The sequence below is a fragment of the Elephas maximus genome, chromosome 18, assembly GCF_024166365.1.
Source record: "Elephas maximus indicus isolate mEleMax1 chromosome 18, mEleMax1 primary haplotype, whole genome shotgun sequence".
Lineage (NCBI taxonomy): Eukaryota > Metazoa > Chordata > Mammalia > Proboscidea > Elephantidae > Elephas > Elephas maximus.
In genome coordinates, this window is record NC_064836.1 from 10,970,276 (window position 1) to 10,983,779 (window position 13,504).

The 13,504-nt window shown below is 40.1% G+C and overlaps 1 protein-coding gene across 2 annotated transcripts; it reads right to left on the reverse strand.

The window, feature by feature from the left end:
- Positions 1-2,160: 2,160 nt before the first annotated feature.
- UBE2T (ubiquitin conjugating enzyme E2 T) lies at positions 2,161-8,196 on the reverse strand. 2 transcript variants are annotated; one of them, XM_049858298.1, is made up of 7 exons: positions 8,116-8,196; positions 5,632-5,804; positions 4,976-5,045; positions 3,757-3,862; positions 3,544-3,642; positions 3,334-3,417; positions 2,161-2,506 (listed from the first exon to the last, which is right to left on the reverse strand). In XM_049858298.1, the coding sequence occupies exons 2-7, from the start codon at positions 5,741-5,743 to the stop codon at positions 2,381-2,383; spliced, it is 597 nt and encodes a 198-aa protein (XP_049714255.1). In that variant the 5' UTR covers positions 5,744-5,804; positions 8,116-8,196; the 3' UTR covers positions 2,161-2,380. The 2 variants fall into 2 exon arrangements, with proteins under 2 accessions (XP_049714255.1, XP_049714256.1); XM_049858299.1 differs by lacking the exon at positions 8,116-8,196 and adding an exon at positions 7,750-8,105.
- Positions 8,197-13,504: the final 5,308 nt, after the last annotated feature.

Sequence of the window (13,504 nt, forward strand, 5' to 3'; positions counted from 1 at the left end):
GAGATTTTTACCATGTTGTTGAGCCTTTAAATCGACCAACTCAGATGCCTGCTTACCCCCTGGACTTGCCATTTAGTAAGGCAAAGAACTTCCTTTATTACCACGTTTGATTTGTATTTGACTCACTGAAAGCATCCTAACTGATATACTAATAGTATCTAGACACCCCAAATGTGACTTAAGTACGCATGAGTATGAGACAAGTTAAGTAATTCCTGGGCTTTAAAAAGAGAACAGTAATTGAGAAGGGAGTTCAAGAATTCTGTAGAAGTTTTCTGGTTTGAGTGTTGTGCTCTTTTAAAGAACTATCTACGTGGGATCAAACTGATAACTGCAACTAGAAAGGTTTTAGATAGGAAGCTTAGGGGGCAGTGAGTTAATGTTAATGGCGGAGGAACAACTCAGAAAAAGGAGGGCGAGAATGGTCGTACAACTTGAATAATGTAATCAATGTCACTGAATTTTACATGTAGAAATTGTTGAATTAGTGTATGTTCTGTTGTATTTTCAACAACAAAAAATTAAAAAAACAAAATAAACACCTCATCCCCACTAGAATGGCTATGATTAAAAAAAAAAAAAAGGTGCTGGCAAGGATGTAGAGAAATTGGAACCCTCACCCACTGGTGATAACAATTTCTCAAAAAGTTACATGTAGAACTACCACACGCCCCAGCAATCCCAATCCTAGGTATACACTCAAGAGGTGGAAACCACCAAAATGTCCATCTACAGATGACCAGATAACATGTGGTGTATACAGACAATAGGACATTACTCAGCCATAAAGATAAGTGAAGGCCTGATACGCGCCACAACATGGACTAACCTTGAAAATATTTTGCTGAGTGAAATATGTCAGTCGCAAAAGGCAAACACGGTATGATCTCACTTATATATGAAATAGACAAATAGAAGCCAAAGCTCATTAGTGGTTACCAGAGGTGGGAGGATGGGGGGAGGCGAAGTTATTGCTTAGGGGGCACAGAGTTTCTGTTATGGTGGTGGAATGATTCAGAAGAGCACAGTTATAAAGGCTGCACAACATGAAGAATGTAATCAACATCACTGAACATTACATGTAAAAATTATCGAATTGGGAAATGTTTTGATGTATATTTTTTACCACAATTTCAAGAAAAACTTAAAAAAAATCTGTAGATATTAGAAATTTATAAATTGGGGAAGACAAATGAAATTTGTATTTTTGGTATATGCCATTACCTGTCACTAATCGGTTAAATAAATTTACACTTATCTTGCCCTCTTCTTTGCACAAGTTCACCACCACACAAACCATATGGGAGGCTGCCACTGAGTGAAGGGCACAAAGTAATTCGCAGGTGGATGAATGGAAACTGCATATTCAGAGATGCATTTTATGTCCCTGGTACCTAGCCTAGCATGAAATCATTGCTCCGCTGGGATACGGACAAGGACATCACAGTCTTTACCCCTCTGTCTAGGCAGTCCTAATAGCTACATTCCTCAAAGTCTTTCACTTGGCACGGGCAATTTCTTCCCATTGCAGCCGATTTCTGCTCAAATCTGTTATCTCTGTCATCTAAACGGAATAATAAAGACAAGTCAAGTAATTATAAGATCATGTGTAGGGATTCCAGTTTGGCACCTAGTTAAGAGCAGTACTTGTCATGAAATGAAGCTAGGGAGAGAAAGGAATTGTAATAATCCCCATTTTAAGTTTGTGTGATTATTGGGTTAATCTCATGTCTGATTTCGCTCACCATTATATTCTACAACACTAGCAGAATGCTTGGGATGTAGTAGGTGTTCAAATAAATATTTGCTGAATGGATGAAAATCATACCACAGTAACTGTGGCCAGCTATGTAAATCACAAAACGAAAGCTGCAAAAAAAAAAAAGGGTGGGGGGGGAGCACATTGCTTTTATTCCCACACTGGACTAAGATTCCTGAAAACCCAGAATCCCTGAGAGCCTAGTGGTAATGGAACTGTTTCTAACAGCAGCTTTACATCTATGTCAAACATTCAGTGTCCCTAGTGATGGCAGTAAGTTGGCAAAATAAAGGACAACAATTCCAAATATTTTAACGTTCTGATTATAGAACTATCTGGCCAGTTCCCTTGCAAACACACATTCGGGATAAACACATAGTCAACATTTAATGGTTATTTATTTTTCAGGTCAAGAGGTTTTAAAATACGTATGTACAAGATAAATAACAGATAATACTCAGTGAATCACTGTAGTGCAGAATACATAAATATACAGGGTTTGTTTTACAGGATACAAAGACTGTGTCATCAAATACTAAGAAAGACGTTCAAGAAAGGTAGGCAAATTAGACCACCTTGGCAGAGAACGAAGATATATTAAGTAATAGCAAGAGAAACCCCCTAAACATCTGGGTGAAATTTCTTTTCCATCCCTCCCAGTTGCCCGGCTTTCCTTTTCTGTGTAGCGTTGTGTGCCTCCGGGTCACTGGCCTCTGGTAGATTGTCCAGCATCTCTTCCTCGTCAGCCTTAGAAAGAGCAGATAGGGTGAACAATTGCCAGGATGATGAAAAAGGAAGCTCTGTATTTTCCAAGGGCTTCTTTGTTACCTCTTAAATGTAATATTCTTTACAAAAGTATCTTCTTCAATCTTGCATGTTTTAAGTTTTTATGTCTCTTCATAAGTAAAACAGAACTGCTACTTAATTTGAAGGATATGGTAACACAGCGAGAACCAGGATGTGATAATCTCCATGTCTGCAATCTGCATTTTGAATGGCTCCATAAGAAATGTCAGTTTTCCCCTCCTGCCCTGTACCCCTCTTCCCCTGCACTCCTCCAAATATAGTCCCTTCTTGGTGTTAAAAGGAAGCCCTGGTGGAGTGGTGGTTAAGAGCTACAGCTGCTAACCAAAAGGTCAGCAGTTTTAATCTACCAGGCGCTCCTTGGAAACACTATGGGGCAGTTCTACTGTGCCCTATGGGGTCGCTATGAGTCGGAATCGACACAATGGCAATGGGTTGTTTGGGTTTTCGTGTTAAAAAATTTAGAAAAAAGAATCTGAGTCACCTCCCTTCTATCCCTGCTACCCCCGAGAAGTATAAAAAAAATTAACCAGATGTTGCCTGCCCTCTAGTGTTGTCAACAGATGATAACTGTTAGGAAAAATCAGTTGGCTGAGCTACTAGGCTTTTTTGCTGAATAATTTTTTAGAAGATTGCAACAAGAGAAAAGAACTAGCCATTCTAGGGTACAATGCAAATCTAGCAAATTTAATAACCATTACACCTATATAGATAGACACACTCGAGGGTCTGGCAACAGTAGCAAAAGCAGAGCTGCATAAACATTATACCTTCTGTTTCTGTCTTGCATGCTTCTCCGTCCACCGCCTGGCATTCTCGAGGAAGACTGGCTTATTATATTTATATTCTGAGGACTGAGATGAAATTAAAGAAAAGAGTCAATGGAGAGAACAATAATTTGTAATGGTAAGCTCCAGCTGCTGCAGCCATAGACAGCCAGTGGATGGGGAGATTAGGTATGTACTGTAGGGAACACTTACTATGTCAGCCATGAGTGGGTCATCGGGGTTGGGTTCTGACATAAGCAGCTGAATTGAAGTCAACACAGTTGCAATGTTGAGGGATGGTCTCCAAGCACCCTATACACAGACAGGCAGTTGTTTCTGTATTACTAAGAATGTGATACTCTATTTCAGGTTTTACAGATGAGGACAAAAGAATGCTGTAGAGTCAACCTTTTACCCACCACTCACTTTTGGTGGCAATTTGAGGACATCTAGACAAATCCTTCCAGCAGAATCAATGTTTGGATGGTAGATTGGAGTCAGAAATCGGATCTTAGGAGGTTCAAATGGGTACCTTTGAAAGCACAGACAATGGACATATTTTCATTATAATGCTGGTTCTTAATACATTATAAACAGCCTCCTGGTCACTAACATGAAAAATAAATAATTCTGTTATTATAGAAAAAAAAAATCAGGAAGACAGCCTTTGGGAGGCAAACCTTCCCTCCCTCCAACTTTTCCTTATGAAAAAATTTCAAACAATTAGAAAAGCTGAAACCATAGTATTAAATACATCAATTTAATATTAACACCCATATGGCTTCAAGCCATTTCACCCACTAAACACTTCAGCAGGTATCTCCTAAGAATCAAGACAATCTACTACCTAACTACTATTATTATACCTATGAAAATTTAAAATAATTCCCCAATATCATCTATTCAGTCCATATTTATATTTCCTCAATTGTCCCCAAAATGTCCTTTACAGCTGGGTTTTTCAAACCAGGATCCAGTCAAGATTTATATATTACATTTGGTTATTACGTCTCTTTATTGAGAAACAAACCCAGGGAAGTTCCAGTTGATCTTCAGACCTGATGTACTACATGATTAAGCTAACTTTCTCAGGGCCTTAACAAGTTTGGCCTGGATCTAACCTGGTGCATAACTCCCCACTGTACACAAAACTACCACAACTACAACTCACTTGATGAAAGACTTACAGAAGACTCAAATTAAAAAGGGGCCTTAGATGTGATCTAGCCCATTATTTTTGAGAAGGAAACTGAACTCTAGAGATAAAATAACTTGTCCAAGGTCACATTAAAAAACCAAACCAAACCCGTTGTTGTTGAGTCCATTCTGACTCATGACGACCCCATGTGTACAGAGTAGAACTGTTCCATAGGGTTTTCTTGGCTGTAATCATTATGGAAACAGATCGCCTGGTTTTTCTTTTGTGGCACTGCTGAGTGGGTTCGAACTGCCAACCTTTAGGTTAGTAGTTGGGCGGGAACCATTTGAGTCACCCAGGGACCTAAGGTCACACTAAGTCATGATAAAACCGAGGATTAAAATCCAGGTCCTTTAACCCCAAGATTTAATGCTCTATCTACTACATTGCTCTCTCTTCCAATAACTGCACTTCACTCTGTAGGTTTAGAATCAAATTCACACTAACCTCTCAGGAATGATAACTTCCAGCTTGAACACACCTTTTGCATAAGGTGTGTTGGCTCCACCTAGTATTTCTTAAAAGAAAAGAAAAAGTTAAAAGGGAATCAGATGACTTGAATCATCACACCACATGGACCTAATGAGGTCTCTGGTCCTAACAAAGAAACTGGGTCTAGGCCAGTAATGCTCTCTTAGGGTGTTAACAAGTCCTCATGCAATGCACCACAATGCTGATGTACCTAAAAAGTTGATGGTGTCACAGCTAGGACATACAGAATACCCAAAACAGAAGTTGTAAAATGCTGGCAACACACTGAAGACAGCCTGCAGATTGGTTTTATTTGGACTGCAGTATTCTAACCACTTACACTTCCTGCCTGGGCTAGATTCAAACATTTGAGATGGTGAACTCTAGTCTAACCATTGCTTCAGAGCTGATGCCCAAATCTTGGCTATAAATCAGCAAAAGGTATAATAAAAGGCCAGAGAAATAAGAAATGTCAAGCAAACCTTTTATGAATGCAAACAAATTAGGATAGAAAGATGGTTAGACACTTTGTGCAACTGCTCCCCACTTTAGAAAAATATACAAATGTTGAATTTCTGCACAAAATTCAGTAGAGTTCTGACTCATCACAGACATTATGTGGTGATACGCACGAGCTCGAAGATCATCCATCTGGTCCTTCTCTTGCCAACATGTGATGCCTGGGGGTGGCTCTGTGGCTAACAGGTTCAGCTCCCTCTTCAGACGTGTAGCTCTCTGCATCATCTCCAAGCAGAGGGAACCACACACAGTTCACCACTCGACACTAAGAGCTGGCTGGGACTCACTGGGGGAGAAAAGAGGCAATCGTGAAGTAGTCTGCAGTTGTTACTGTGGAGCTTTCAGCATTTGACTTCAACTGAGCGAAAGACAAAAAAGGCTCCTCTTATTAATCCCTATTCTGACAACGGAGTCTGAGTTTTCTCCATTTCCTTCTTCAGAACTTAGTATTTACTAAGCAAATAAATTTCAAACATAAAGAATAAGAAATGCAAGAAAGTTCTATAAACAATGCAAACACTAAAGATTTTTAAATTAATGTCTGTTTCCACTGATAAATCATAAAATCATGAGGACAGGGCCTGGGTCTGATTTTGCTCACCACTGTATGCTCAGCATGCCTGGCACAGTTAAGGAATTTGCAAAATAATATCTTTGTGAGGAAGTCTACAGATGCTTTACAAGGAGAGCAAAGAGTCAACACCAGGGGCTCCGCTTCTGAGATAATTGTAAGTTAGTGCTTAAATATCTGAGGTTCTCTGCAGGTATTGTGGATTCCACACCCTCCCTACTCTTCAGGGATCCCACTCCTTCAATTATTCCACTTCTCTCAGTATTTTCAATCTTTCCTTCTTACCCATCAACATTCAAATATGCTCAAAGTCTCTCTCATCTGCAGCAAACACCCACCGCACATATCCGCTTGACACCCCTGTGAACTCTCGGTTTTCCTCTGGCTACTGCCAAAGTATATGAATCCTCTGATATGTGGTCAACATCATCTCCCAGTGTGGCTTGTCTTTCCACTTCTGGTGTCTTTTGATGAATATATACAACGTAAGAAATTTTTAAATCTTTTCCTTTATATTTGCACTTTTTGTGTATTAAGTTTTCCTCACCCTCAAACTTAAAAGATATTTCCCTACATTATTCTTTTCAACATTTTATACTTCTGCCTTTTACATGTATGTCTTTAATCCACTGGGAATTGATTTTTGTGTATGTATGTGCTAAGGGTCCAATTTAAAATTTCCCCTATATGAATAACCAATTGTCCTAGCACCATTTATTGAAAAGTCAATCCTTTCCCTGCTGATATTGTCATAAATTAAGTTTTCATGTACGTGTGGAAATGAAATGAAAATGGAAGCATAATCACAGATGCTGCAGAGATTAAAAAGGTAACTTTTTACAAATTTAAAACTGGATGGAATAAATTCCTGGAAAATTTTAACTTTCCAAAATTGACTCAAGAATAAATAAAAAACTGGAATAATACTGTGATATTTAAAGAAATTAGATTTGTGGTTGAAATGATAAAGAATTACAGGTGAATCTTACCATAAGCACAGTTTTGATATGCAGAATATTCTTTAGTTCTCAGTATTTTCTAATTTTCCATTATTTCTTCTTTGATACATCAGTTATTTAGAAACAGGTTTCTTCATTTTCAAACATGTAGAGGTTTTACAGTTATATTTGCTATTGATTTTTAACATGTGGTTAGAGAACACTGTTTTATATCCTTTGGAATTTGTTGAGTCTTGTTTTATAAAGTTTAACATATTCATAAATGTAGTTTTGTCAAGTTTTGCCTTGTATGTTTTAGCGTGGACTTTTAGATACATACAAGTTTAGAATTTTTACATATTCCTAGCAAATTATAGCTTTTATTATTATTAGAGAACCCTCTGTTCTCTAGTAATCCTTGTTCTTTAGAGTATTTTTCATATTAAAGCTATCCCAACTTTCTTCTGGTTCGTATTTGCCTGAGATACCATTTTCTATCCTTTTATCTTCAACCTTTCTGTATCTTTGAACTTCAGATGTGCCTCTTGTACATACCTGCACTTTAAAAACCCTGTGTTCTAATCTAGCTAAACTGATCTAATTTAACTGGTGTGCTTAGGACATTTACAATTATTAATATATCAATTATCTATTCTTTTTTTTTTATTATTATTATTGCTGTAAAACCACCTGAAACTCAGTGACTTTATCATCTCGTTTACCTTGAATCCCTAGAATTTATGACTTGATGTAGCTGTTGCGGTAAAGTTTGGCGGTTCTTCAAAAAGTTAAGCACAGAATTATCATATGACCCAGAGATTTCACTCCTAGGTATATACTGAGGAGGATGAAAACATCTGTCCCCACAGAAACGTCCATCTCCTCCCGGCACGAGGACGGATGGGGGAGTTCTGACCACGATTTGACTGCAAGAACCTCCGGTCAGCAGCGGCTTTTCTGAGGCTCTCCTTTCAGAAAAGTAGGAGACTCCCGTATTAGAAAGAACTAGGACTCCTTTCCCCAAGACCTGCAGTGACCTCCTCCGGAGCGCGCGCTCTCCGCCAGAGAACCGGGAACTTCTCTCCTACCTGCGTTGATGGGCCTCACGCCACAACCTCGCGGGCACCACCGCGGACCCCGCGCTTGCGCGACCGGGGTCGGTTGGCGTCGCTCCGCCTCCCGCCCCGTGAGGGTTGCGATTGGTCCGCAGCAATCCCGGAAGAGGAACGCAGCCGCCTATTGGTCAACGCTTCGAGCCCGGTTTCCGCTCACGCAGCATTCGAATCCGAGCGCGCGCTGTGCGCAGCCGCTCAGTGCCTCGCGCCAAGCTGCTCTGAGCTGTGGGGATTCGGAGGTGAAGGCGGTGGGGCCTGTGCTGGGGGCGGGGAGCGCTGAACGTGTCTGCGGGTGACTGACACCTCCTGCCTCAGTGATGGTGGCAACGCCGTGCATTTATATATCGCTGTAGATTTGTTCGTATATCTCATCACTGATCCTCACAACAACCCTGTGAGGTAAGTCAGTTTTGGGATTGTTAAAATCAGAATGGCTTGTCCTAGTTCAGAGGTTCAAATTGGATTGCCTAGTTTGGTCTTCCCCAAAGAGAAGAAGACCAGCCTCTGGAAACGATCCCCTCGGAAAGATAAAGATTTTTGCTTGAGAACTTTCTTCTCTACCAACCTCATTCCCAAGAATGTACTTATGGTCGCATTTTATAATGTGGATTACCTATCGTCACGCATAACTTTTCTCTAATAACCCTCGGTGAATATATTGTTAGGCAGTGCAGACTGACTCAGTGGTTGATAATGGTTTCATTTGGACTACTGCCTTAATCTCAAGGGGACATTAACAAACTAGAGTGTATACTGATACAGACATGTTGGAGGGAGGTGGGGAAGCAGCTGGGAACCACCTCAGAGGAGGAGCAATAAAGGGAACTGGAAATATTTCATCTGGAGAAGGGAATAGATGATAGCTGTCTTCACTTATTTTAACTGGTTTTCACATGGAAGATTTTTACTGCTTCAGAGGACACACCTAAGGCCAGTGGATGACATTTTAAGGGATGCAAGATTTAGCTCAATACCATAGCTGGTCATTTAGAACTCTGAAGAACAAAACAGGTAAACTTGGGGGGTAGTGAATTCCCCATCACTGGAATTGTTCAAAGGAGCACTGGTGGCGCAGTGGTTAAAACGATCAACTGCTAAGGAAAGGTCGGCGGTTGAAACCACCAGTGGGGCAGTCTGCTTCTGTAGAGATTTACAGCCTTGGAAACCCTATGGGGTTGCTATGAGTCAGAATGGACTCGATGGCAGTGGGTGGAAGTGTTCAAGTGGAAGTTAGGTAATCACTCACTAGGGACAGTGCAAAAAGGATCCTTGCGCTGAATGGAAGTTTGGAAGAGATGACTTTTAAGCCCTTTTCCAACTCTAAAATGTGGTACTCTTCTTAACTAAAACCTGTTGCCATTGAGTTGATTCCGACTCGTAGCAACCCTATAGGACAGAGTAGAACTGCCCCATAGGGTTTCCAAGGAGTGGCTGGTGTATTATGAACTGCCAACCTTTTGGTTAGCAGACAAACTCTTAGCCACTGGGCCACCAGGGCTCCTGACCAAGGAAGTACCTATTTATAGCTAAGCCAACCTTGATTCTCAGAGCTGCCTCTACCAGAGATGAATTCTCCATGAGAGCTCAAGGACGGCTCAGACCTGACTTGAATGTAAAGGATGTGGCTGGAACTTGACTAGCTTTGGAAAGCTAACTGGCAGAATGAGTGGAAAAAAACCCAAACAACCTCATCTCACTCATCTTAGCTTATTTTGTGACTTTGGAAAGGTAGTGGTATACGAGTGTCTTAGTTATCTAGTGCCGCTATAACAGAAATACCACAAGTAGATGGCTTAACAAAGAGAAATTTATTCTCTTACAGTCTACTAGGCTAGAAGTCCAAATTCAGGGCATCAGCTCTAGGGGAAGGCGCTCTCTGTCAGCTCTGGGGGAAGGTCCTTATCATCAATCTTCCCTTGGTCTAGGAGCTTCTCAGTGCAGAGACCCTGGGTCCAAAGAATGTGCACTCCTGGCTCTACTTTCTTGGTGGTATAAAGTTCCCATTTCTCTCTGCTTGCTTCTCTCTTTTATATCTCAAAAGAGACTGATTTACAACAGAACCTAATCCAGTAGATTGACTCCTGTCTCATTAGCATAACTGCCATTAATCCCACCTAATTAACATCATAAAACTGCCCCATAGTTCCCAAGGAGCGGCTGGTGGATTTGAACTGCTGACCTTTTGGTTAGCACCCAAGTTCTTAACTACTGTGCCACCTGGGCTCCCATTAACATCATACAGGTAGGATTTACAACACAGGAAAATCACAGCAGATGACAAAATGGTGGAAAATCACACAATACTGGGGCTCATGATGGACTAGCTAAATTGGCACACACTTTTTTGGGGGACACGATTCAATCTATAACAAGAAGTAATGGCCATTCTCTTCCTAAATTTGTAAACCAACATTTTGGCCACCGCAGTGATTTCCACATTTCGTTCAAAATGATGTTAAGTTGCTGCTGGTTCTCCCATGTCTACTTCGTGGTCTGTTATCTCTCATCAACAGACCCAAAAATTCACTAGAACTCTGTCCACAATTCTACCCTGGGGTGCCTCTCATTCGCTGTAGACATGAACCATCTAAAGTGTCTTATGAATTACAAACATAAGGGATCTTGTTACTGTGCAGACCAATTTCCAGTTAGCTGCTAGAGTTTTGCATTTATTTTAAACATTTACTTATTGTAATGAAGTGTTTTCTGTCATAATTCTGGACTTGCTGCTTCTTTTACTAGTAGTAGTCCCTGTTGTATTCACTTCAATGTCTTCCCTATTTCCTCTCCTATTCCAAGGGTCTGGGTATTCTGAATGTAATTGTACCTCAATTACAGTTCTGTCCTCAGAATTGAAATCAACTGCTTTCTTGGGTGGTTCTCTGAGAAACTGATCTTAAAAATGTATCTTAGGAAATGCAGAGATTGTATTGAATTTAGTGGAAGCAGAGATAATGTGATAAAGCAAGCAAATAACTATAGTTTTGGCAACCAAACTCGAAGGATTGAAGGAAAAAAACAACAAAAACTCAAATGCTAACGTGCAGTTTCCATTTGTCCACCAGAGGGAGGTATGTTAACTGGTGGGAATAGAGGCTGGGTTGAGAGTTTATTAACTGAATGCACAGGTGTCATTGCTGTTAAAAACAGCGTATCCTAATATTATCATTTATTTTTTTAAGTGTGGGCATGGGAAATTATTACTTTATAAAAGTTTCTTCACTTTATAAAAGAACACATCATAGCTGGCTCACCTAGCAAACTTAAAAGTACAAAAATTGTATTTTATTTGTATACAGCTTGTCAAGATTTACTCTCTTGTATATAAAAATACTTTTTCTTTAGAATATTTATTTAATAAATTTAAACTACCATATCTGTTTGATGAGTTGACTATAAAAGTTTACTTTCAGAGAGCACTGGTTGGGGGAAAAGCTTCAAAAAAAAAACTGATGCTAGTTTTGAAAAACTTTTCAATTCTTTATAGGTTGAAAAATTTTTTTGTGTGTGGCATAATTTTTGTTTTGGCTAAGCCAGTTAAATGAATTAGATTATAATAATTATTACTGCTTTTAATAATCATAGCCAGAAGATATATTGGTTTTATAGCTCATTCCTCTCTCCCAGGAGCCCTGGTGGCACAATGGTTAAGCCCTCGGCTGCTAACCAAAAGGTCACCAGTTCAAATCCACCAGCCTCTCCAAGGGATAAGGATGTGCTGTCTGCTCCTGTAAAGATTACTGGGGTAGTTCTACTCTGTCCTATAGGATTGTTAGGTTCTTTTCTATCTGATTTATTATCAATGTTTCTTCTACCCTTTAGGGAGAATTCTCTTGGGAAGCTTGTGGGCAATTTTAATTATCCAAAGAGTTTGACTTGGAATAAGAAGAGGTGTCATCTTGACAAGTTACAAAGTAAATGTCATAAAGAATTTCTAATTGCAATAAATGGCAAGGCATGTTGTGTGGTGACTATAAATAAATGCATATAGCAAGGAGACTGAAACTGTGTAAAGATTACACCTTGATTATTTTTATGCATGTTGTTATTCACGGTTCACAAAGATGCTGTAAGGCTTAAGTAGTATTTATCAAGTATTTAAGAATACCGTTATTAAAGCATATCGTAGATAGCCAAACCCAAACCAAACCCACTGCAACCCTATAGGACAGAGTAGAACTTCCTTGTAGGGTTTCCAAGGCTGTAAATCTTTACGAAAGGAGACTGGCACATCTTTCTCCCATGGAATTGCTGGTAGTTTTAAATGCTGACCTTTCAGTTAGCAGCCAAGCACTTAACCACTGTGTCACCAGGGCTCCATATTGTAGATAGGCAGTATTATTACATATAAGAGTAATAATGCATACTAATACTTTACACTTATATGTCACTTTTCATTTGAGGCTCTGAATTCATTGATTCATTTATTTATTTCTTCAGTGTATGATTTCCAGTTCATCTCAGGGGAAACTGAGGCACAGGCAAATGTTCACATGATATAAAAAGTCAAGGAAATGACTAGGCCTCTGGTTTCTCTTTACAGTGCCCTAATCAGTGGTACAGTGGTTAAGCAGTTGGCTACTAACTGAAAGGTTGGCAGTTTGAACCCACCGGCCACTCCGTAAAGATTTACGGCCTTGATCCATAGATATATCCAAACTCCCTGAAGGGCTGAATTGTTGGGATGGGGGCTGTGGGAACCATGGTCTCAGGGAACTTCTAGTTCAACTGGCATAACATAGTTTATAAAGAAAATGTCTTAAAAGCGTGTGAGTGGCCATCTGAGATACTCCACTAGTCTCACCCCTTCAGGAGCAAGGGAGAATGAAGAAAACTAAAGACACAAGGGCAAGATTAGTCCAAAGGACTAATGGACCACAACTATACCACAGCCTCCACCAGTCTGAGTCCAGCACAACCAGATGGTGCCTGGCTGCCACTACTGCCTGCTCTGACAGGGATCACAATAGAGGGTTCCACACAGCTGGAGAAAAATGTAGAACAAAATCCTAACTCACACACACACGAAAAAAAGACCAGACTTACAGGCCTGACAGAGGCTGGAGAAACCCTAACAGTATGGCCCCCAATACCCTTTTAGCTCAGTAACAAAGTCATTCCTGAGGTTCACCCTTCAGCCAAAGATTAGCCAGACCCATGAAACAAAACAAGACAAAAGGAGCACACCAGCCCAGGGGCAAAGACTAGCAGGCAGGAGGGGACAGGAAAGCTGGTAATAGGGAACCCAAGGTTGAGAAGGGAGAGTGTTGACATGTTTCAGGGTTGTTAACCAATGTCATAGAACAATAAGTGTACTAACTGTTTAATGAGAAGCTAGTTTTTTCTGTAAACCTTCACTTAA

Coding starts and splice junctions, on each gene's coding strand:
- UBE2T (XM_049858298.1), bottom strand. CDS start 5,743: ATGATGCAGAGAGCTACACGTCTGAAGAGGGAGCTGAACCTGTTAGCC. Junction 5,046..5,631: donor GATGGATGATCTTCGAGCTC/GTGCGTATCACC, acceptor TTTTCTTTTAAG/AAATACTAGGTGGAGCCAAC. Junction 3,418..3,543: donor ACCCACTCATGGCTGACATA/GTAAGTGTTCCC, acceptor ATTTCATCTCAG/TCCTCAGAATATAAATATAA.